At 37.0% G+C, this 22,439-nt stretch overlaps 1 protein-coding gene and 1 pseudogene across 8 annotated transcripts in view; both read right to left on the bottom strand.

Annotated features, from left to right (window-relative positions):
- Positions 1 to 3,589: 3,589 nt before the first annotated feature.
- Positions 3,590 to 22,439, bottom strand: part of PTPN4 (protein tyrosine phosphatase non-receptor type 4) — a 220,522-nt gene continuing 201,672 nt past the window's right edge. For all 8 annotated transcript variants that reach the window (XM_047722598.1, XM_047722596.1, XM_047722597.1 and 5 more), the window contains 3 exons: positions 20,413 to 20,561; positions 11,415 to 11,550; positions 3,590 to 4,153 (listed from right to left, as the gene is read on the bottom strand). In XM_047722598.1, the coding sequence (XP_047578554.1) occupies positions 4,067 to 4,153; positions 11,415 to 11,550; positions 20,413 to 20,561 (372 nt within the window). In that variant the 3' untranslated portion in view covers positions 3,590 to 4,066. The remainder of the gene's footprint in view (positions 4,154 to 11,414; positions 11,551 to 20,412; positions 20,562 to 22,439) is intronic.
- Positions 11,629 to 11,734, bottom strand: LOC125096521 (uncharacterized; annotated as a pseudogene).

Raw genomic sequence — 22,439 nt, 5'->3', positions numbered from 1 at the left:
CATCTTTTTCATGTCATATTATTAAGAGATGTTTATTCCAACAAATATTTACCATAATGTATTTACTCTAAGTGACTTAAATGTAAATTCACCTAAACTACAAAATAAAAGAGATGTAAACATATCCCACCTTACTGTGGTATAAATAATTTTTATGAATTCAAAACTACTTTGGCAACCTTACTATCAGAGTATCTTAAATATTCAAAACACAGGTATTAAATAGAACATTGTTAAAAATTGTTTCTTTCTTCCTGATAAGATTATAAAATAAGTAATGCTTTAATTCTACTACATGTTCACATTATGAACATAAATTATTTGATAAGTGGACATATATTCTAAACTCTAATTCTATGTTTTAAGTGCTTTTAAAAATTAGCCTTCTAATTTACATTTCGTAATGTTTTCATACTGCATGTGTATCAGCCTAAATACTTTACAAAAGCTTATGTTCTATCAGGGAAGCATGACTAGCAAACTGAGTCAGGGTCCTGATTAGGATCACCTTTTAAAGCCTACTTATTTTCTAAATTAAGTGACATTTTCTAAGGTCATCATAGTTATTAAATGAAAACACTGCCTGAGTATAATTCTTGAGCTTAAACAGACTAAAATTCACAAGAATTTGTGATATCATGTATGTTGCCTAAAATAGGAGAAGGTGAGATTAGATAAAACCATTCAAGTTCCTTTCAGCTTTCAAGTTAGAGTATTTTTAGCAGAGACAGGAGACTCGCTCAAATACCTGATTAGACCTGATCAGATGTGCTAACAGATTATAAACGACTCTATATTTAAAATAATCCTTTACCCCTGTTAGCATCAGCCTTTATGAAACATGTAAATATATAAACACACAAAAGTGTGTGTTTTAATGGCTTACCATACCTTTGTAAGTTTGACCTCAGTTTTTATATATACATTTTCTCTTTACTCTTAATCAAAATAACCAACCCCTTTTCCCCTGCTACTTGTGCTAGCAGGCCACACAAAGGAAGTTATTTCTTACACTGTTTACTCAGCCTCTATTTTGAATGGATACACTTATTTAACAAATACTACCAATTCTTCCTGTGAATGTAAAGTCTATTCCAAAATATTCCTCATGCTATGTACAGTGTTGACACAGATCTGATGCTCAATAAAATATCTGAATTGAACATGGTAAAACCATCTTAAATCAGAGAGAAAAGGTTTTCACAAACATTTCTTAGCATTTACAAAATCCCTTGATTCACCAATACCTATTTCCACTTGTGAGCATTGACTTCTAGAGTGTGTGTGTGGGGGGGTGAGCGAACAGGGGAGTTATGGGAGAAGGGGGAGAGAAGTTTAGATACAAGAAATCTGACATTTTATTACACAATTATTACAGTGATATGAATGGAATCTAGAACTACTTGGCATATTAAAGCTAGGATTATTCCTAGAACCCTATTTAGATTGATAAACAGGTTAAAAAATTCCTAGGTGTAATGGATGAAGTCTTATCTGATGGGTGAACAGAGAAGTATTATTAACATATCCATTTTAAGAAGCTGTGAAGTATAATTTAAATTTAAGACCCTAATGAATATCTTTAAAAATGGATCTTTTCTCTATACATAAAAATACTGACTGAGGGTGGCTCCCAGATGAAAAATCCATGAGAAATTTAAATGTAATTCTAAACTTCTAATATTTATCATTTAAAGACCGGAAATAATGATTTAAAAAGGCAACAGTGCTCATTGCCAACAAATTATTAGAGTTTATCTCAGAAGTGTAAACAAAACTCTAAGTTAAAGATCATACCAACCATGACATTTATCAGTGTGTATCTATACAACTGTATCTTTTTATCTTTTTACTGGATGGTTGTCGTATTCTGTCCATACAGTTTAGAACAGATTTTAATTCAGGTAAAAACTATCAAAAGTTTTTGATTATGTAAACCCCCAACATGATTTTACTTGTTCACTTTCCAACTTATCATGATGTCATATAGCAGCCTAAATTATATTTATCTGTTGGAAGAGAATGGAATGTTCAAATAAGACGATTATTTACTAATTTATACTTTTTTGGCTGTTGAAATCCAGAGATAGAATTTCTGACATAAAGATTATGTTACTTTTCTCTTAAAAAATTAAAATATTTGATTATAATAATTTATTTGATATCTTGGCTATTAATGTTAGGACTTAACTTCCTAAAATTTATTATTATGGATTTGGAATATTTGAAACATCACTTTGATTACCCTGAAGATTTTTAAATGTGCATTCCCCCCCATACTAAATGGCATTCCAAAACTATACAACTCTAAGTTTTATCAAGACTATACAGAAGTATTTGGAAACCACTAGGAAATTAATCAGTTTTAACCATAATCCACATAATTATGCAATGTGACATTTCAATAGGTGAACAAATTTCCACTTGTATTAAAGTTGGGCAATTTTGAAGTTCTATCTCTCTATAGACTTAAAAAAAATGACAACAAAATCCTCATTTCAGTTATTGAGGGATTACATTTAGAAATAAGTCAATAGGGACGCCTGGGTGGCTCAGTTGGTTGGACGACTGCCTTCGGCTCAGGTCATGATCCTGGAGTCCCGGGATCGAGTCCCGCATCGGGCTCCCAGCTCCACGGGGAGTCTGCTTCTCTCTCTGACCTTCTCCTAGCTCATGCTCTCTCTCACTGTCTCTCTCTCAAATAAATAAATAAAATCTTTAAAAAAAAAAAAAAAAAAAAAAAAGAAATAAGTCAATAATATTTCATTCCTTGTTTGTAGTATCCTAACCCAACAGACCAGTGTGAAAAAGCCTGAAATAAACTGAATATTTTGGAGTAATAATTTAGACAGTGATAAAAATAAATCACAATGAACTGCTCTAATTTTAGCTGAAAATATGAATATGCTTAACTTTAATGTGCATATTAGGTGTCATTTCTAAAGGTAGGGATAAAATAAATAGAAAATTTGAGTAATAAAGCATCTTTTGACTTGAGCTGCTAAACTGTAACCCTTGTCCTCAGGAAAAGGCATGAGCAGATTTTCAACAATTCCACAGCAGCAGAGTGCTCACTCAGTAGAACACAAATTACCTTTTGCTTCTTGTTGTAAAATACAGGAAAACTGAGTAAGAAATAGAATTTCCATACCTTTTTGACTGTGTAACTCGTCATACAAGAAGCTATGTTTTAAAATGTGAACTGATTCAAAATGCATAAAAATGTAAATGTACAATATACATACATACCTCCTAGAGGGGTTAAATGAGTGCCTTTTCATTAGACATACAAGGACGTCTCAAGGCACTTAAGGGGTTAAGACACAATGCATGCATTCCTTTACAACAAGTATGTGAAATCACATGATTTGGAATAAGCCAACCTTATGATAAATATAAATTACATTATTAAATTCAAGAAAATGTGTAGATTCATATTTATACTTTCTATAAGATGCTGGTAAATGGACAATGTGCAGCATTTCCTGGGAAAAGCGAACTCCATCTTTCTTCTCATGGACAGTAGGTCTCTGCAGGGGGAGTATAGGGGAAGTACAGGGAGAGATGTGCTGCATCCAGAGGCAGTGTATTGGCCAATACTGAGAATGATATTGCTAAAATTTAAAGAATAAAAATCTGATAACCAGTACAGTAATAAGTACATGAATCACTGGGAAACACCAGAGCTGACTTCTGATGTTTACTTCTTTTTGCTTTCAAGATACAGGTGTATAACAGAGATGATGAGAATTCTGAGCCTTGTTTGTGGCAATTCTACCAGAAGGGGACTGCATGGCACCACCACAAATTTCATAAATTACCCTGAACATACTCAGTTATTCACTATTTGTTCGGAGCAAAGCATGAAATAGTCTTCAAACATGGGAATTATAGATTTTGAGAGAGTGACATTTTCTTAAACATAAAGTGCAACAGTGCTGAAGTTTTCAGTTTTTGTTAGTTCTTCATTTGTTTTGTCTTGATGCCATTTCCTGCAAGCAGAATTATGGCACAGTGAATATAACAGAAAGCAGTTTTCTGACACATGTCCCAGACTTTTGTTTTCTTATTTATTTGATGATGTCGTTAAGGGTTTAACAAATCCTTCTTCATAAACTTTCAAAATAGCTTCACATACAAATCTGTATTGACTCTGAAAAACAGAAAGAATAGAATTGATCAGAAAAAGTAGAAAACAACAAAAAAGGAAAAACATCTCACTTTTTGCTTATAAAAGAAAGGCAAATAAAACTGCAGAGAGATACCATTTTTCACCAACAGAATGGTAAAAAATAAAAAAGTCTGACAACATATTTCGTTGGCAACACACTCAGACATTGCTAGTAGGGATGTACAATACTACAGTTTGGCAGCATCTAATAAAATGACGTTAATTTACCTTTCACCCAGCAATCCCACTTCTGGGAATCTATCCAAAGATAAACAAGAAAAAGAAATTGAAAACATACATTCATAAATAAGCCTATTTGGTGCTAGATTATTTATAATAATGAAGGATAGGGACAATCCAAATGGCTATCAGGAAGGGCCTGGGTGAGTAATGAGTGCCACATTCTCACACAGGAATATGTGGTGGAAGACTGGGAGGGGAAGGAATGAAAGTCTACTGGGGATCACTATAAAATAATTCCAGAATACTTGTTTTTCTTTTTTAAAGATTTATTTATTTATTTGACAGAAAGAGATCACAAGTAGGCAGAGAGGCAGGCAGAGAGAGAGGGGGGAAGCAAGCTCCCTGCTGAGCAGAGAGCCAATGTGGGGCTTGATCCCAGGACTCTGGGATCATGACCCGAGCCAAAGGCAGAGGCTTTAACCCACTGAGCCACCCAGGTACCCCATAAAGATTGTATTTATTTATTTGAGAGAGAGCACAAGTGAGGGGAGGCAGAGGGAGAAGCAAATTTCCCGCTGAGCAAGGAGCCTCATCCGGGACTCGATCCCAGGACCCTGAGACCATGACCCAGGCTGAAGGCAGACGCTTAAATGACTGAGCCACCCAGATGCTCCCCCCAACCCCGGAATATCTTGTTCAGTCAAAATAGCACGGCAGAGAAAAGTGCACACAATATATTCTCTCTATAAAAGAAAAGGGGGCATACAAATGTCTCTCTGTCTCAATATATATATTATAAAAAAAAGGGAAGGACAAATCATTAAAACGTGGTTTCCTATAAAGGGACAGACAGAATAGAGCACAGGAGAGGGGTAGGGACAAGATTTCATTGAATATACTTCCTTATTTTATAGATTTTATTTTGGAACCACATAAATACACTCCATAATTAGAATATTAACTTAAAAAATCTCTGTAAGTTGAAAATAACATGGAACAAATCAATGTGTCTATCTAGTTGACAACATAACCACACAGCAAGGAGCTATTTCAAGGCACTTTGTAACAGTACTACGAGTACCTCATAGACTATATTCAAAAAGTGGAAAAAAATGAAAATTCTTTTTAGTAACTATTTTGTCGGTAGCAGTAGTGTTTATTTTGTTATTCTGAGACTGCTATTACATTACGTGTAATAAAACAAATGAGTATTTGTGACAGTCTAAACCTTTCATTGCTGATATTGTAGAGAACCATTATTCTTGTTAAAGATGAATGGGCATGGTAGGAGAAGAGTAAATGAAACAAGATGGGATTGGGAGGGAGACAAACCATAAGTGACTCTTAATCTCACAAGACAAACTGAGGGGGCGCCTGGGTGGCTCAGTGGGTTAAAGCCTCTGCTTTCGGCTTAGGTCATGATCCCAGGGTCCTGGGATCGAGCCCCATGTCAGGCTTTCTGCTCAGCAGGGAGCCTGCTTCTCCCTCTCTCTCTGCCTGCCTCTCTGCCTACTTGTGATCTCTCTCTGTCAAATAAATAAATAAAATCTTTAAAAAAAAAAAAAAAGACAAACTGAGGGTTGATGGGGGGAGGGGGATTGGGAGGGGGGGTGGGGTTATGGACATTGGGGAGGGTATGTGCTATGGTGAGTGCTGTGAAGTGTGTAAACCTGGTGATTCACAGACCTGTACCCCTGGGGATAAAAATATATGTTTATAAAAAATAAAAAAAAAAGATTAATGGGCATAAGATGTAAAGTAGACCATGAAAAATGCTGTCATCCTAAATTTGTACTGGAAGCATCAGTATTAACTCCTAAGTTTGTTTTTTTTAACTCTGGCAATGAAAGATTTCTACAGACAGATATTAACACCAACCGAACAGCATAAAAACACCTACTGCTCAGAAGGTGGTCAATTTCTCAAAAAAAAATCCCCAGTACTTTTGCGGGGAAATTATGGATTCTAAAACTGGGGGAGAAAGTACAAGCTGGGGCCTGGATATCTTTACTAATAGCAAAGAAGCTAGGGTCTTGGCAAAAAAGCTTAGGAGCCAGGCTGAATAGGTTCCTGCTGGCCCAAAATGGGACATCATTTAGGCATCATTAAAAAAAAAAATAACTACAATGGATTGAAATATATCACATATGTTTAAATCCATGATTTCAGAATAGTATCAAAACAAACCAATTATGAGGTCACCACTGGAAGAGGCAAGTGGACCAACTCATTATATTAAAAACTTATAAAGGGAAAGCATTAATTATCTTGCTTTTCTTGTACTGCCTATATGTACCACTTGTTAACCAACAGCTGATGAAAAGTTTCTCTTTAAAGAAAGAAGTATTAAAGTTAATAAAGACAGAGGGAATAATAAACTATCACCACTTTTCAAGCCCCATAAGTTAATGATGCAGGCACTTATCGCCCAAGGCTACTAACATCATAAAAAGAAAGACAACCAGACATTAAGTGTCTCTTTTTTTTTTTTTTGAAGATTTTTATTTATTTATTTGACAGAGGGATGAAGAGAGCACAAGTAGGCAGAGCTGCAGGCAGAGGGAGAGGGAGAAGCAGGCTCTCTGCTGAGCAGGGAGCCCGACGTGGGGCTCAATCCCAGGACCCTGGGATCGTGACCCGAGCCAAAGGCAGAGGCTCACTGAATGAGCCACCCAGGTGCCCCTAAGTGTCTCTTGAAAGAACAGAGTATCACCTAATTTGTTCAAGTCTATAGATCTATTTACCACTTCTAGGAAATACAGAGAATACTCAGTTTGTTCATCAAATAAACTGCAAAAAAAAAAAGAGATGAAGGAAGAAGTGATAGCTTAAAAGGGATTTAGAAGACATAAACCAATCAAAATTTTGTGAATTGTATCGGAATCCTGATTTTATACAAATGGTAAAAACAAAACCAAAAACTCGTAATGTACAATATAATCCAACAATTTAATTTCCATATGTACATATCTATCCACAGATACACACACACACACAAAACAAGATCTCAGAGAGACACTCATATATCCAGGATCATAGCAGCATTATTTACAATAACTAAAGGGTAGAAACAACCCCAAAGTCTGTTGGCAGATGAAAGGATAAACAAAATGTAGTCTATACACAATGAAGTATTTTTCAGCCTTAGAAGAAAGGAAATTCTTACAGATGCTACAACATGGATGAACCTTGAGAATATTATGCTGAGATAAGCCAGCCACAAAAAAGCAAAAACTCTATGAATCTACTTATATGAAGCACTCAGAGTAGTCAAATTCACAGAAACAGAAAATAGAATGCTGGTTGCCAGGGACTAGGAGGAGAGGGATATGGAGAGTTGTTGTTTAATGGGCGCAGAGTTTTAGTTTTGCAAGATGAAAAAGTGTTAGAGATAGGTTACCCAACAGTGTAAATATACTTAACACTACTGAACTGTACACTTAAAAATGGTTTACAGTGTGTATTTTACTATAATTAAAAACGCATTATGTGTGAATATAGATACAAAAACCTCAAGGAAATACTAGCAAATCAAATTAAGCATCATATAAAAAAAATTATACACCATGTCCAAGATTTATCCCAGGAACACAGGTTAGTTTAACATTGAAATCAATATAATACATAACACTGATAGAAGATGAAAACCACACCATCATTTCAATAGATAAAGAAAAAGCATTTGACAAAACCGAACACATCTTCACAACGAAAACACTCAACAAACTTGTAACAGAGGGAACTTCCTCAACCTGATAAAAGGCAAACCTAACAAGACACTTAATAAGTGAAAAACTGAAAGCTATCTCCCTAAGACCAGGAATAAGACAAGGATATCTGGTTTTACCACTTTATTTACCACTGTACTGGAGGTTTTAGCCAGGCACTTGAGAAAAAAAAAAAAGAAAAGGAAAAGAAAAGTATCTAAATTGGAAAGGAAAAAAAGGTTATATTTGCAGATAACCTATTGTATATAGAAAATCCTATGGAGTCCACCTTCACACATAAAAAAACTTTTAGAGTTAATAAATGATTTCAGCAAGGCTTCAGGACACATGATCAACACACGAAATCAATTTTATTTCTATACCCAAGCAATGTATACTCCAGAAATGAAAGAAAACATTTTCCCTTAAAATAGCACCAAAAAGACTAAAAAACTTAATAAATTTGTCAAAAGAAGTACAAGACTTGCACACTGAAAACTATAACACATCACTCAAAAAAATTAAAGAAGACATAAATATATGAGAAGAAACTTTGTGTTCTTGGATTGGAAGATGAAATATCATTAAGATGGAAACACTCTCCAAAAAAGAGAAGTAGATTTGATGCAATCCATATCTTGCTTTTCTTGCAGAGAAAACAAACTAATTCTAAAATTTATATGGAAATGCAAGGGTCTCTGAATAGCCAAAACAGTCTTAAAAAAGAGGAACAGAGTTGGGAGAATCACATTTCTTGACTTCAAATTTTATTACAAAACTACAGTAATCAAGACCATATGATACTAGCATTAGAAAAGGCATAGAGATACAAATCAATGGAAAAGTTGAAAGTATAGAAAGCCTTATATCTGTGGTAGTCAGATTTTTGACAAGGGGCACAGAGACAAGACAGAATGGCCTTTTTCAACAAATAGAGCAGAGACAACTGGATATCCACATGGAGAAGAATAAACTTGGAACTGTACCTCAAACTATATGTAAAAATTAACTCAAAATAAATCAGACATATGTATGTGACAGTGAGACTATAGAACTCTTGGAAGAAAACAGAGGAATAAACCTTTGAGACCTTCAGTTTAGGCAATGACTTCTTAGGACACCAAAAACATATGTGATTAAAGAAATATATAAACTAGACTTCATCAAAGTTAAAAAAAAAATTCTGTGCTACAAATGATATAATCAAGAAAGTGAAAGAACAACATGGAAGAAAACATTTGCAAAATAAAGATCTACAAAACACTTGTATTCAGAGAATATAAAGAAGGCAATATAAAGAAGTCTTACAGGTCAATAAAATGACAAAAAAACTGAACTGAATAAAAGGCAAGGGGCAGCTGGCTGGCTTAGTCGGTAGAGCATATGACTGCTGATCTTAGAGTTTGTAAGTCTGAGCCCCATGTTGGGTACAGAGATTATGTAAAAATAAAATCTTTAAAAAAAATAAAATGAAGAGCATAAGATTTAGACAATTCTCAAAAGATATACAGATGTATGGCCAAAAACACATGAAAAAAATGCTTGAGATCATTAGTTACTAGGGAAAAGCAAATAAAAACCATAATAAGATACAACTTTATGTTTAGTAGGACGGCTAAAGTAGAAAAAAGACAGGGTGCCTGGCTGGCTCAGTCAGTGGAACATGTGACTCTTGATCTCCGGGTTATGAGTTTAAGACCCATGTTGGTGTAGAGATTACTTAAAGTTAAAAAAAAAAAAAGATAGTAACATGTGTTGACACCCAAAAAAATGAAAACATATTCAAATAGAAACATATACACAAATATTTATGGTACCATTATTCACAATAACAAAAGGAGTTGAAATGACTTAAATGTCCAAGAATAGATGAATGGATAAATAAAATACAGTATATTCATACAATGGAGTATAATGCAGCAACCCACCCAAAAAAAGAGAGAGAAATGAAATACTGATACATGCTACAGAATGGATCTTTAAATATTATGTTAATTAAAGAAGCCAATTACATAGAAGACAAAGCTGTATGATTTCATGCATATGAAAGGTCGAGAACAGGTAAACCTATAGAGACAGAAAATAGATTAGTGGTTGCCTTAGGGCTGGGTGGAGGGGAGGCTGGAGACTGTATCAGGGAAAACAGGTATGGGGTTTCTTTTTGAGGTGATGAAATGCTCTAATATAAGCAGTGATGACTGCAAAACTCTGTGATACACTAAAAACCAATGAATTGTACACTTTAAAAGGGTAAATTTTGTGGTATGTTACTTATATTTCAATAAAGCTGTTCTAAAATAAAAAAAGACTTAATATGAGACAAATGGAAATTTGACTACAGGTTATTTGATAATATTAAGAAATTATTAATTATACTTATATGTGATAATGGTATTATGATTTTGTTTAGAAGATACACTCTGAAATATTTATAGACAGAATGATCTGATGTCTAGGATTTGTTTCAAATACCAGGAGAGTAGGTGAAACAATATGGCATGTGTTGTTGGGTCTCAGTACTCAACATACTGTTCTATTTTATTGTATTGTCTACTCTTGTGTATGTTTGAAATTTTCTATAGTTAAAAGCCAAAAAAACCCAAACCAAATGAAAGGCATTTCTTAGATCATATAGGTTAATTCACTTCAGTAACCTTAGTGCCACCAACAATGCTAACATTTCACGATGGCTTAATATAAAAAATAATCTTAAGGTTAAAATTTCATGATTCCCCTTTTGATTCATGGAATGTAATTCAGAGTCTGTGTAGAATACAATAAGCTAGTAGCTTAACTTCCATGACTTTTGTTATTGTTGTTGCTGCAGCTCAAGTTCTTACATTAAAAAAGAAGGTGATTTCACCACAGCTGTTTTCATCAAGAACAGGTCTACCAGGATTCTCCAGTTCAGAGATGCTATTGTTCTTGGCATCCCACCCCACCCGACTAACAAACTGATGGAAAGTTCCCCTATACCTGCTAAGCACTCAAGAATTAATATGATAAGGTGGTACTACCAAACAGTTTCTGTAAAAGACCAGTTAGTAAATATTTTGGGCTTTGCAAATCATATGGTGCCTGTTACAACTTCTGAACTCTGGTATTTTAGTGTGAGGGCATTCATAGACAATATGTAAACAAATGGGCATGGCTGTATTCCAATAAAACTTTATTAACAAAAACAAGTAGCAGGCCAGATTTGGCTTACAGGCAATATTCGCCAACTCCTGTGCTAGGGATTATTGGCTCTTGCCAGGGAATTAAAAAGAAAAAAATATGGTTTGCCATATACACTGATAACAAAAATCAATCATGTCGAGAATACACATATGTACATGAAGTTCAATACTTACAGGTGTCTGGATCATCATGGCTCGTTGATCTCTCATTGTTCTTACAATGTCTAATGGATAAACTGGTTGATTGCATTCAATGAGACACATGGCTGTTTCCATAGTAATAAGAACCCCAGTTCTTCCAATTCCAGCACTAAAAAAGACAAATAAGGGGCAGTCTCATTGATACTATTCTGTTAAACTTCTTGTGGCTTTTGTGCTGTACATTAAAGTACTGAGATACAACAGAAGAATTACTTTATTTTATTTTTTTCAATTAGCAATAATCGTGCCTTGGATAAACCTCATTGGCTACGATACTGCCATTGCGCAAAGCTTATTATTTTATTTATTTTTTTTTAAAGATTTTATTTATTTGACAGAGAGAGATCACAAGTAGGCAGAGAGGCAGGCAGAGAGAGAGGAAGGGAAGCAGGCTTCCGCTGAGCAGATAGCCTGATGCGGGACTCGATCCCAGGACGCCGAGATCACGACCTGAGCCGAAGGCAGAGGCCTTAACCCACTGAGCCACCCAGGCGCCCTATTTTATTTTTTTTAAAGACTCCATTTATTTATTTTACAGACAGAGATCACAAGTAGGCAGAAAGGGGGAAGCAGGCTTCCCGCTGAGTAGAGAGCCCAATGCAGGGCTTGATCCCAGGACCCTGAGATCATGACCTGAGCTGAAGGCAGAGGCTTAACCGACTGAGCCACGAAGGTACCCTAATAATAAGATTTTTTAAAAAATTTTTTTATAAACATATATTTTTATACCCAGGGGTACAGGTCTGTGAATCGCCAGGTTTACACACTTCACAACACTACCATAGCACATACCCTCCCCAATGTCCATAACCCCACCCCCCCCAACCCCCCTACCCCCATCAGTTTCTTTTGTGAGATTAAGAGTCACTTATGGTTTGTCTCCCTCCCAATCCCATCTTGTTTCATTTACTCTTCTACCCCCTTAACCCCCCATGTTGAATCTCCTCTCCCTCATATCAGGGAGATCATATGATAGTTGTCTTTCTCCGATTGACTTATTTCACTAAGCGTGATATCCTCTAGTTCCATCCATGTCATTGCAAATGGCAAGATTTCATTTCTTTTGATGGCTGCATAGTATTCCATTGTGTATATATACCACATCTTCTTTATCCATTCATCTGTTAATGGACATCTAGGTTCTTTCCATAGTTTGGCTATTGTAGACATTGCTGCTATAAACATTCGGGTGCACGATGCCCCCTTCGGATCACTACGCTTGTATCTTTAGGGTAAATACCCAGTAGTGCAATTGCTGGGACATAAGGTAGTTCTATTTTCAACATTTTGAGGAACCTCCATGCTGTTTTCCAGAGTGGTTGCACCAGCTTGCATTCCCACCAACAGTGTAGGAGGGTTCCCCTTTCTCCGCATCCTCGCCAGCATCTGTCATTTCCTGACTTGTTAATTTTAGCCATTCTGACTGGTGTGAGGTGAGATCTCATTGTGGTTTTGATTTGTATTTCCCTGATGCCGAGTGATATGGAGCACTTTTTCATGTGTCTGTTGGCCATCTGGATGTCTTCTTTGCAGAAATGTCTGTTCATGTCCTCTGCCCATTTCTTGATTAGATTATTTGTTCTTTGGGTGTTGAGTTTGCTAAGTTCTTTATAGATTTTGGACACTAGCCCTTTATCTGATATGTCATTTGCAAATATCTTCTCCCATTCTGTCAGTTGTCTTTTGGTTTTGTTCACTGTTTCCTTTGCTGTGCAAAAGCTTTTGATCTTGATGAAATCCCAGTAGTTCATTTTTGCCCTTGCTTCCCTAGTCTTTGGCGATGTTCCTAGGAAGATGCTGCTGCGGCTGAGGTCGAAGAGGTTGCTGCCTGTGCTCTCCTCAAGGATTTTGATGGATTCCTTTCTCACATTGAGGTCCTTCATCCATTTTGAGTGTATTTTCGTGTGTGGTGTAAGGAAATGATCCAATTTCATTTTTCTGCATGTGGCTGTCCAATTTTCCCAACACCATTTACTGAAGAGGCTGTCTTTTTTCCATTGGACATTCTTTCCTGCTTTGTCGAAGATTAGTTGACCATAGAGTTGAGGGTCTATTTCTGGGCTCTCTATTCTGTTCCATTGATCTATGTGTCTGTTTTTGTGCCAGTACCATGCTGTCTTGATGATGACAGCTTTGTAATAGAGCTTGAAGTCCGGAATTGTGATGCCACCAACTTTGGCTTTCTTTTTCAATATTCCTTTGGCTATTCGAGGTCTTTTCTGGTTCTATATAAATTTTAGGATTATTTGTTCCATTTCTTTGAAAAAAATGGATGGTACTTTGATAGGAATTGCATTAAATGTGTAGATTGATTCAGGTAGCATAGACATTTTCACAATATTTATTCTTCCAATCCAGGAGCATGGAACATTTTTCTATTTCTTTGTGTCTTCCTCAATTTCTTTCATGAGTACTTTATAGTTTTCTGTGTATAGATTCTTAGTCTCTTTGGTTAGGTTTATTCCTAGGTATCTTATAGTTTTGGGTGCAATTGTAAATGGGATGGACTCCTTAATTTCTCTTTCTTCTGTCTTGTTGTTGGTGTAGAGAAATGCAACTGATTTCTGTGCATTGGTTTTATATCCTAACACTTTACAGAATTCCTGTACAAGTTCTAGCAGTTTTGGAGTGGAGTCTTCTGGGTTTTCCACATATAATATCATATCATCTGCAAAGAGTGATAGTTTGACTTCTTCTTTGCCGATTTGGATGCCTTTAATTTCCTTTTGTTGTCTGATTGCTGAGGCTAGGACTTCTAGTACTATGTTGAATAGCAGTGGTGATAACGGACATCCCTGCCGTGTTCCTGACCTTAGCGGAAAAGCTTTCAGTTTTTCTCCATTGAGAATGCTATTTGTGGTGGGTTTTTCATAGATGGCTTTGATAATATTGAGGTATGTGCCCTCTATCCCTACACTTTGAAGAGTTTTGATCAGGAAGGGATGCTGTACTTTGTCAAATGCTTTTTCAGCATCTATGGAGAGTATCATATGGTTCTTGTTCTTTCTTTTATTAATGTGTTGTATCACATTGATTGATTTGCCAATGTTGAACCAACCTTGCAGCCCTGGAATAAATCCTACTTGGTCGTGGTGAATAATCCTTTAATGTACTGTTGAATCCTATTGGCTAGTATTTTGGTGAGAATTTTCGCATCTGTGTTCATCAAGGATATTGGTCTGTAGTTCTCTTTTTTGATGGGATCCTTGTCTGGTTTTGGGATCAAGGTGATGCTGGCCTCATAAAATGAGTTAGGAAGTTTTCCTTCCATTTCTATTTTTTGGAACAGTTTCAGGAGAATAGGAATTAGTTCTTCTTTAAATGTTTGGTAGAATTCCCCCAGGAAGCCATCTGGCCCTGGGCTTTTGTTTGTTTGGAGATTTTTGATGACTGTTTCAATCTCCTTATTGGTTATGGGTCTGTTCAGGCTTTCTATTTCTTCCTGGTTCAGTTGTGATAGTTTATATATCTCTAGGAATGCATCCATTTCTTCCAGATTGTCAAATTTGTTGGCGTAGAGTTGCTCATAGTATATTCTTATAATTGTCTGTATTTCTTTGGTGTTCGTTGTGATCTCTCCTCTTTCATTCATGATTTTATTTATTTGGGTCCTTTCTCTTTTCTTTTTGATAAGTCTGGCCAGGGGTTTATCAATCTTATTAATTCTTTCAAAGAACCAGCTCCTAGTTTCGTTCATTTGTTCTATTGTTTTTTTGGTTTCTATTTCATTGATTTCTGCTCTGATTTCTCTTGTCCTGCTGGGTTTAGGGTTTCTTTCTTGTTCTTTCTCCAGCTCCTTTAGGTGTAAGGTTAGGTTGTGTACCTGAGACCTTTCTTGTTTCTTGAGAAAGGCTTGTACCGCTATATATTTTCCTCTCAGGACTGCCTTTGTTGTGTCCCACAGATTCTGAACCATTGTGTTTTCATTATCATTTGTTTCCATGAATTTTTTCAATTCTTCTTTAATTTCCTGGTTGACCCATTCATTCTTTAGAAGGATGCTGTTTAGTCTCCATGTATTTGGGTTCTTTCCAAATTTCCTCTTGTGATTGAGTTCTAGCTTCAGAGCATTGTGGTCTGAAAATATGCAGGGAATGATTCCAATCTTTTGATGCCGGTTGAGACCTGATTTAGGACCGAGAATGTGATCTATTCTGGAGAATGTTCCATGTGCACTAGAGAAGAATGTGTATTCTGTTGCTTTGGGATGAAATGTTCTGAATATATCTGTGATGTCCATCTGGTCCAGTATGTCATTTAAGGCCTTTATTTCCTTGTTGATCTTTTGCTTGGATGATCTGTCCATTTCAGTGAGGGGAGTGTTAAATTCCCCTACTGTTATTGTATTATTGTCAATGTGTTTCTTTGATTTTGTTATTAATTGGTTTATATAGTTGGCTGCTCCCACGTTAGGGGCATAGATATTTAAAATTGTTAGATCTTCTTGTTGGACAGTTCCTTTGAGTATGATATAGTGTCCTTCCTCATCTCTTATTATAGTCTTTGGCTTAAAATCTAATTGATCTGATCTAAGGATTGCCACTCCTGCTTTCTTCTAATGTCCATTAGCATGGTAAATTGTTCTCCACCCCCTCACTTTAAATCTGGAGGTGTCTTTGGGTTTAAGATGAGTTTCTTGTAGGCAACATATAGGTGGGTTTTGTTTTTTTATCCATTCGGAGACCCTGTGTCTTTTGATTGGGGCATTTAGCCCATTAACATTCAGGGTAAGTACTGAGAGATATGAATTTAGTGCCATTGTATTGCCTGTAAGGTGACTCTTATTGTATATTGTCTCTGTTTCTTTATGATCTACTACTTTTAGGGTCTCTCTTTGCTTAGAGGACCCCTTTCAATATTTCCTGTAGAGCTGGTTTGGTATTTGCAAATTCTTTTAGTTTTTGTTTGTCCTGGAAGCTTTTTATCTCTCCTTCTATTTTCAGTGATAGCCTAGCTGGATATAGTATTCTTGGCTGCATGTTTTTCACGTTTAGTACTCTGAATATATCATGCCAGCTCTTTCTGGCCTGCCAGGTCTCTGTGGATAAGTCTGCTGCCAATCTAATATTTTTACCATTGTACGTTACAGACTTCTTTTCCCGGGCGACTTTCAGGACCTTCTCTTTGTCACTAAGACTTGTAAATTTTACTATTAGGTGACAGGGTGTGGACCTATTCTTATTGATTTTGAGGGGGGGGGGGTTCTCTGAACCTCCTGGATTTTGATGCTTGTTCCCTTTGCCATATTGGGGAAATTCTCTCCAATAATTCTCTCCAATATACCTTCTGCTCCCCTCTCTGTTTCCTCTTCTTCTGGAATCCCAATTATTCTTTTTTTTTTTTTTAAGATTTTATTTATTTATTTGACAGACGGAGATCACAGAGAAGCAGGCCGAGAGAGAGGAAGAAGCAGGCTCCCTGCTGAGCAGAGGGCCCGATGCGGGGCTCGATCCCAGGACCCCGGGACCATGACCCGAGCCGAAGGCAGAGGCTTTAACCCACTGAGCCACCCAGGCACCCCGCGGAATCCCAATTATTCTAATGTTGTTTTGTCTTATGGTGTCACTTATCTCTCAAATTCTCCCCTCGTGGTCCAGTAGCTGTTTGTCCCTCTTTTGCTCAGCTTCTTTATTCTCTGTCATTTGGTCTTCTATATTGCTAATTCTTTCTTCTGCCTCATTTATTCTAGCAGTGAGAGCCTCCATTTTTGATTGCACCTCATTAATAGCTTTTTTTATTTCAACTTGGTTAGATTTTAGTTCTTTTATTTCTCCAGAAAGGGCTTTTATCTCTCCAGAGAGGGTTTCTCTAATATCTTCCATGCCTTTTTCGAGCCCGGCTAGAACCTTGAGAATCATCATTCTGAACTCTAGATCTGACATATTACCAATGTCTGTATTGATTAGGTCCCTAGCCTTTGGTACTGCCTCTTGTTCTTTTTTTTGTGGTGAGTTTTTCTGCCTTGTCATTTTGTCCAGATAAGAGTATATGAAGGAGCAAGTAAAATACTAAAAGGGTGGCAACAACCCCAGGAAAATGTGCTTTAGCCAAATCAGAAAAGATCCCAAATCGTGAGGGGGGAGAAAGGGGATAAAAAGAGGTTGAGAAAGAAAGAAAAAAAAAAAAAAAAAAAAAAAAAGAAACAATTAAAAAAGGAAAACCAATAAAGAAAAAATATAAAAAGGGAAAAAATATATATATTAGATAAACTAGTTAAAAAACGTTAAAAAAGAAAAGGGTGAAAGTTAAAAAAATTTAGCATAAGAAGAGAAAAAAAATTGAAAAAGAAAAAAAAATTAAATTAACTGCAAGGCTAAAGAATCATGGGGAGAAAGCCATGAGTTCCATGCTTTGCTTTCTCCTCCTCTGGAATTCCGCTGCTCTCCTTGGTATTGAAACTGCACTCCTTGGTAGGTGAACTTGGTCCTGGCTGGGTTTCTTGTTGATCTTCTGGGGGAGGGGCCTGTTGTAGTGATTCTCAAGTGTCTTTGCCCCAGGCAGAGTTGCACCGCCCTTACCAGAGGCCGGGCTGAGTAATCCGCTCGGGTTTGCTTTCGGGAGCTTTTGTTCCCTGAGTGCTTTCCGTAGAGTTCCGGAGGGCGGGAATGAAGATGGCGGCCTCCCAGTCTCCGGCCCAGAGGAACCGAGAGCCCGGGGCCCCACTCCTCAGTGCGCCCTCAGAGAACAGCGCCCAGTTACTCCTGTCACCCTGGCCTCCGGCCGCGCTCCGAGCTGACGGAGCCTGCGACCGGTTCAAGGTAACCCGGAGCTGTGAGCTCACTCCTCAGCTCTGTCTCTGTAGCCGGCTTCCCCGTTCTAATACCTGTAAGCTCTGTGACACTCAGACACCCCCGATCCTTCTGTGACCCTGCGGGACCTGAGGCCACGCTGACCCCGTGTGGGCTTCACCCCGGTTAAGCCTCTGGAGCGATGTCCCTCAGCAGAACAGACTTCTAAAACTCCTGATTTTGTGTTCCGTTGCTCCGCTGCTTGCCGGGAGCCGGCCTCTCCCCCCGCGGTCTATCTCTCAGTCGCTTTGGATTCATTTCTCCACCAGTCCTACCTTTCAGAAAGTGGCTGATTTTCTGTTTCTAGAATTGCTGTTCTTCTTCTCTTCGATCTCCCGTTGGATTTGTAGGTGTTTGCAATCTTCAGATAAGCTATCTAGCTGATCTCCTGCTACCTGAAGTAGTCTCAGCCTGCTACTTCTCCGCCATCTTGACTCCCTCCCCCTAATAATATGATTTTAATTAAAAGTTTTATACTATAAAAGTAGAAAGCCAACTAAAAAATACTTTGTGAAATTGAAACACATTTCATACTTAATACAGATTAAATGGTTTGTATCTACCCCTTCCCCACTTTAGTTGTAAAAATGTTACTGTAAAATTAGCTTCAGTTTTTAAAATCTAAACAAGGTATATACGCTTACTGGAGCAGCCTCTCTTTAAAATGCAAAATAACAGGGCACCTGGGTGGCTCAGTCATAAGTGGCTGACTTTGGCTCTGGTTATGATCTCAGGGTCCTTGGATGGATCACCACATCGGGCATCCCACTCTGTGGGGATTCTGCTTGTCCCTCTGCCCCTCCCCCTGCTTGCACTCTCTCTCTCAAATAAAGAAAATCTTAAAAAAAATAAAATTCAGGACGCTTGGGTGGCGCAGTTGGTTAAGCCTCTGCCTTTGGCTCAGGGCATGATCCCAGGGTCCTTGCTCAGAAGGGAGCCCACTTCTCCCTCTGCCTGCTGCTCCCCTTGCTTGTGCTTTCTCTCTCCTCTTGAAAAATATGCAAAATTTAAAAAAAAAGCAAAATAATAAAATTACAATAATAAATCATTAACAAATGTACAAAAGACAGTATTTTCCACACTCAAATCAGTTTTTAAAAGCAAATCTAATTTTTAGTAAATTTTATAATGGGATAGTCAAGAACAACTTTTTGAAGTATTCTCTGTGAACAAAATAGCTATAGTAGCTGTTGGGAACTTAGAATAATAAATGGCCAAATGTGTTAATCAATCCTGCCTTGTTGCCTCTCAGACATTTTTCTTTTTTAAAGATTTTATTTATTTATTTATTTATTTGAGAGAGAGAGAGAGAGAGATCACAAATAGGCAGAGAGGCAGGCAGAGGGGGAGGGGGAAGCAGGCTCCCTACTGAGCAGAGAGCCCGATGTCGGGATCAATCCCAGGACCCTGAGATCTTGACCAGAGCCAAAGGCAGAGGCTTAACCCACTGAGTCACCCAGGCGCCCCTACCTCTCAGATATTTGGTCTACAATCTGTTTTGATGATTTGAAAGTCTGCTGTTAAAAAGTGCTGGGAAGTTTAAGGATGAGGAGATAACTTTATTTCTTCAGAGGCATCAATACAGCTTCTGAATAAATCACTCTAATAACAGAAGTGGCTAGAATAAGGATAATTTCAGTTTTCCAATCTGGATTATAGGAGTGAAGGCTGGAGTCACTGTATCTAGCTGTTTAGAAGGTAGAGTATGAAAGGAAGAAAGGACAGCCTACGCTGTTCACCTGGAGCTCTTGGGAGTGGCCAGTCCGAGAGAGAGGAGAGGACTTAACAAATGTCCTGGGATGGGCCACAGCGTGGGTTGTAGTAGTACACTGTGAGGAGGAAATCTAAACCTTAGGCTGCAACTGAATGCCTAAAATATTGGACTTCATCAAATCTAAGCTACCATCCATTGTAAGACACCCAGTGTCTGAGATGTTAAACTATGAAAAAGAAAAGCTTCTAAGAATCAGTCAATGAAGTATTATTTTTACTTTTTATGATAAAGATTCTGACAATCACATGTTGGAACATACCCTTAGCCTTCTAGTTTCAGATCATAGCTTTGGGTTCCCTCTAATTACCACAGTGAGGATCACAAGTTAAGGGCAAAATAAAATACCCATTCCCTTTTAAAAGTGACTTACCAGGTCAACTATTCAATCATAAAAAAGAAAACAGCATACCTGCAATGAACAATAATAGGTTCTTCCTTGCCAGCCCTCTTATTTCGTACATGACAAACGAAATCCAGAAAGTCACTTGAATCATCAGGAACTCCATGGTCAGGCCAGGCTATGTACTGAATCTGAGTGAGTTGACGACTCTCATTTTTCTAAGTGTAAATGAAAAATTATGCACCTTAACTTACGAATTATCTTTAAAATATAAATATTCGTGTCTTTTTAATTTTAGAAGAAAAGCAAAAGAAACTATTCCCAGTACCTCCCTAAAAAGTAATGTATAACTTCAATAAAACCCAAAATTTCAATGAAAAAGAAACTATTTTACAGAAACAGTTGTGTCTATTAATTGACAGCTACTCTTTGTGTCACTACTCTTCTTACAACTCAATTTCTGCATTTGTATTTTTCAGATGAGAAGCAAATAAATAGGCAAAAACAAGTTAAGATACAGAGAAATGTTTAAAGAAAACTAAAAAAGTGTTAGGTGAGCAAAAATTGCAGGGAAAATTTTTTTTAACAAGCGAAGTTGGGCTAATTCTAAAAAGCACCTGAAATAATGAAGATTAAGAAAATAAAATCTCAAAATAAATGTAGATTAAAAACTGGAGACCACAAAAACACAAAGTCAAATCAAGGCTTAATTATTTTTTGGAAGCCAAGAATCAGTAAAATAGAGAAAGGTATTACTGAATGTATACATCTTGGTTTAAATATTGACTCTGCTGGTTAAGGCACTTAATATTTCAGAGCCTTATTTTCTTCAACTGAGAAACAAAATAACATCTATACATCACAGGGATAGTGTTATGTTGAAAGGATTCTATGAGAAGACCTCTAACTCACCCAATCAGCTGTTTGGAACCATATTCTCAAAAACTGGTAGCTATGGTCATTCAACACTAAGAAATCTGGTTACTGTCATTTATATTGAAGGAGGCTTCCAAAAAAGACCAGTAAAGTACAAGGTAATTAAGAAAAGGACTAATGAATGAATTCCTAAAGAGACTCAGTATAACTTGATAACTAATTTTTCAGAATCCTGTGTAATGCATTGAAGGTATCTAATACAGACTGCCTTTGATTATTACTGTTAACAAAAGAAATTAATGGTATTAATAATTGTAAGACTGGGTAATGTTAAATGGATATTTATTATGTTCTGGGGTATGTCTGTCTGTCCATCCATCCACGTATCTATGTATTTGGTATGTAAATAAATGTATTTTCCCAATTGTATTTGTCTCAAACTTTAAAAACTAATTTGTGTCTTGTCATAGTTTGCAAAGTACTTAGCGTTTGCAAAGAAAAGCCACTATAAGTTTATAAACTGCCATGGGTAACCTATTGGTGGAGCATAAAGAAATTACACTGAAGATATAAATATTATTTTGTAGGGCCAACATACAGCCTTTGATACCCATTTGGGAAAATGAAGAAATATCTTATTAACTTATCTTGTTACACTGGACCATGAGCTAGCTACACAAACCCTAAATCCATTCTGATGGAATCTCTAGTTCTTAAGACTTCGAAAATTTAATTTTTTATTTCTTGTAACTTTGCTTTATTCAATGCCAGATTCCTTTATTATAAATCTCCACAACTTCTGATTCTTTCCCTTTGGGTCAGTAAAGCTCTGTCTTGCTGGGCTCCTTTATTCATACTCAGGGAAGTGGAGTGGGATGGGGAGGGGAATATGAAGCTTTCATTTCCAAAGGCTAACCACAGATGGGACAGGCATGGGTATTCAAAGTGTGTGCTATTTGCTCTTCTTTAGCAATTACTTTTTCTTCTTCTAACCCCCTTCAAAACCAAAGGTGGCTACAGGGGAATATCTAGCTGCAAGCAGTGAAAGTGGAATGTACTATCTTTAACAGCCTGACAAGACTGGCAACATACCATGCTCTTCACTCATCTTCCAACTGAGTTACTAAGCCATCATTTACTAATCAGTTTCCATTTCTGGCTCTGGATTTGGAAGCCAAAGAAGAGTGACTCAGGTGGCAGTAGAAACTAGCAATTACGAA

The sequence above is a fragment of the Lutra lutra genome, chromosome 3, assembly GCF_902655055.1.
Source record: "Lutra lutra chromosome 3, mLutLut1.2, whole genome shotgun sequence".
Lineage (NCBI taxonomy): Eukaryota > Metazoa > Chordata > Mammalia > Carnivora > Mustelidae > Lutra > Lutra lutra.
This window is presented reverse-complemented; position numbering and strand designations above follow the sequence as displayed.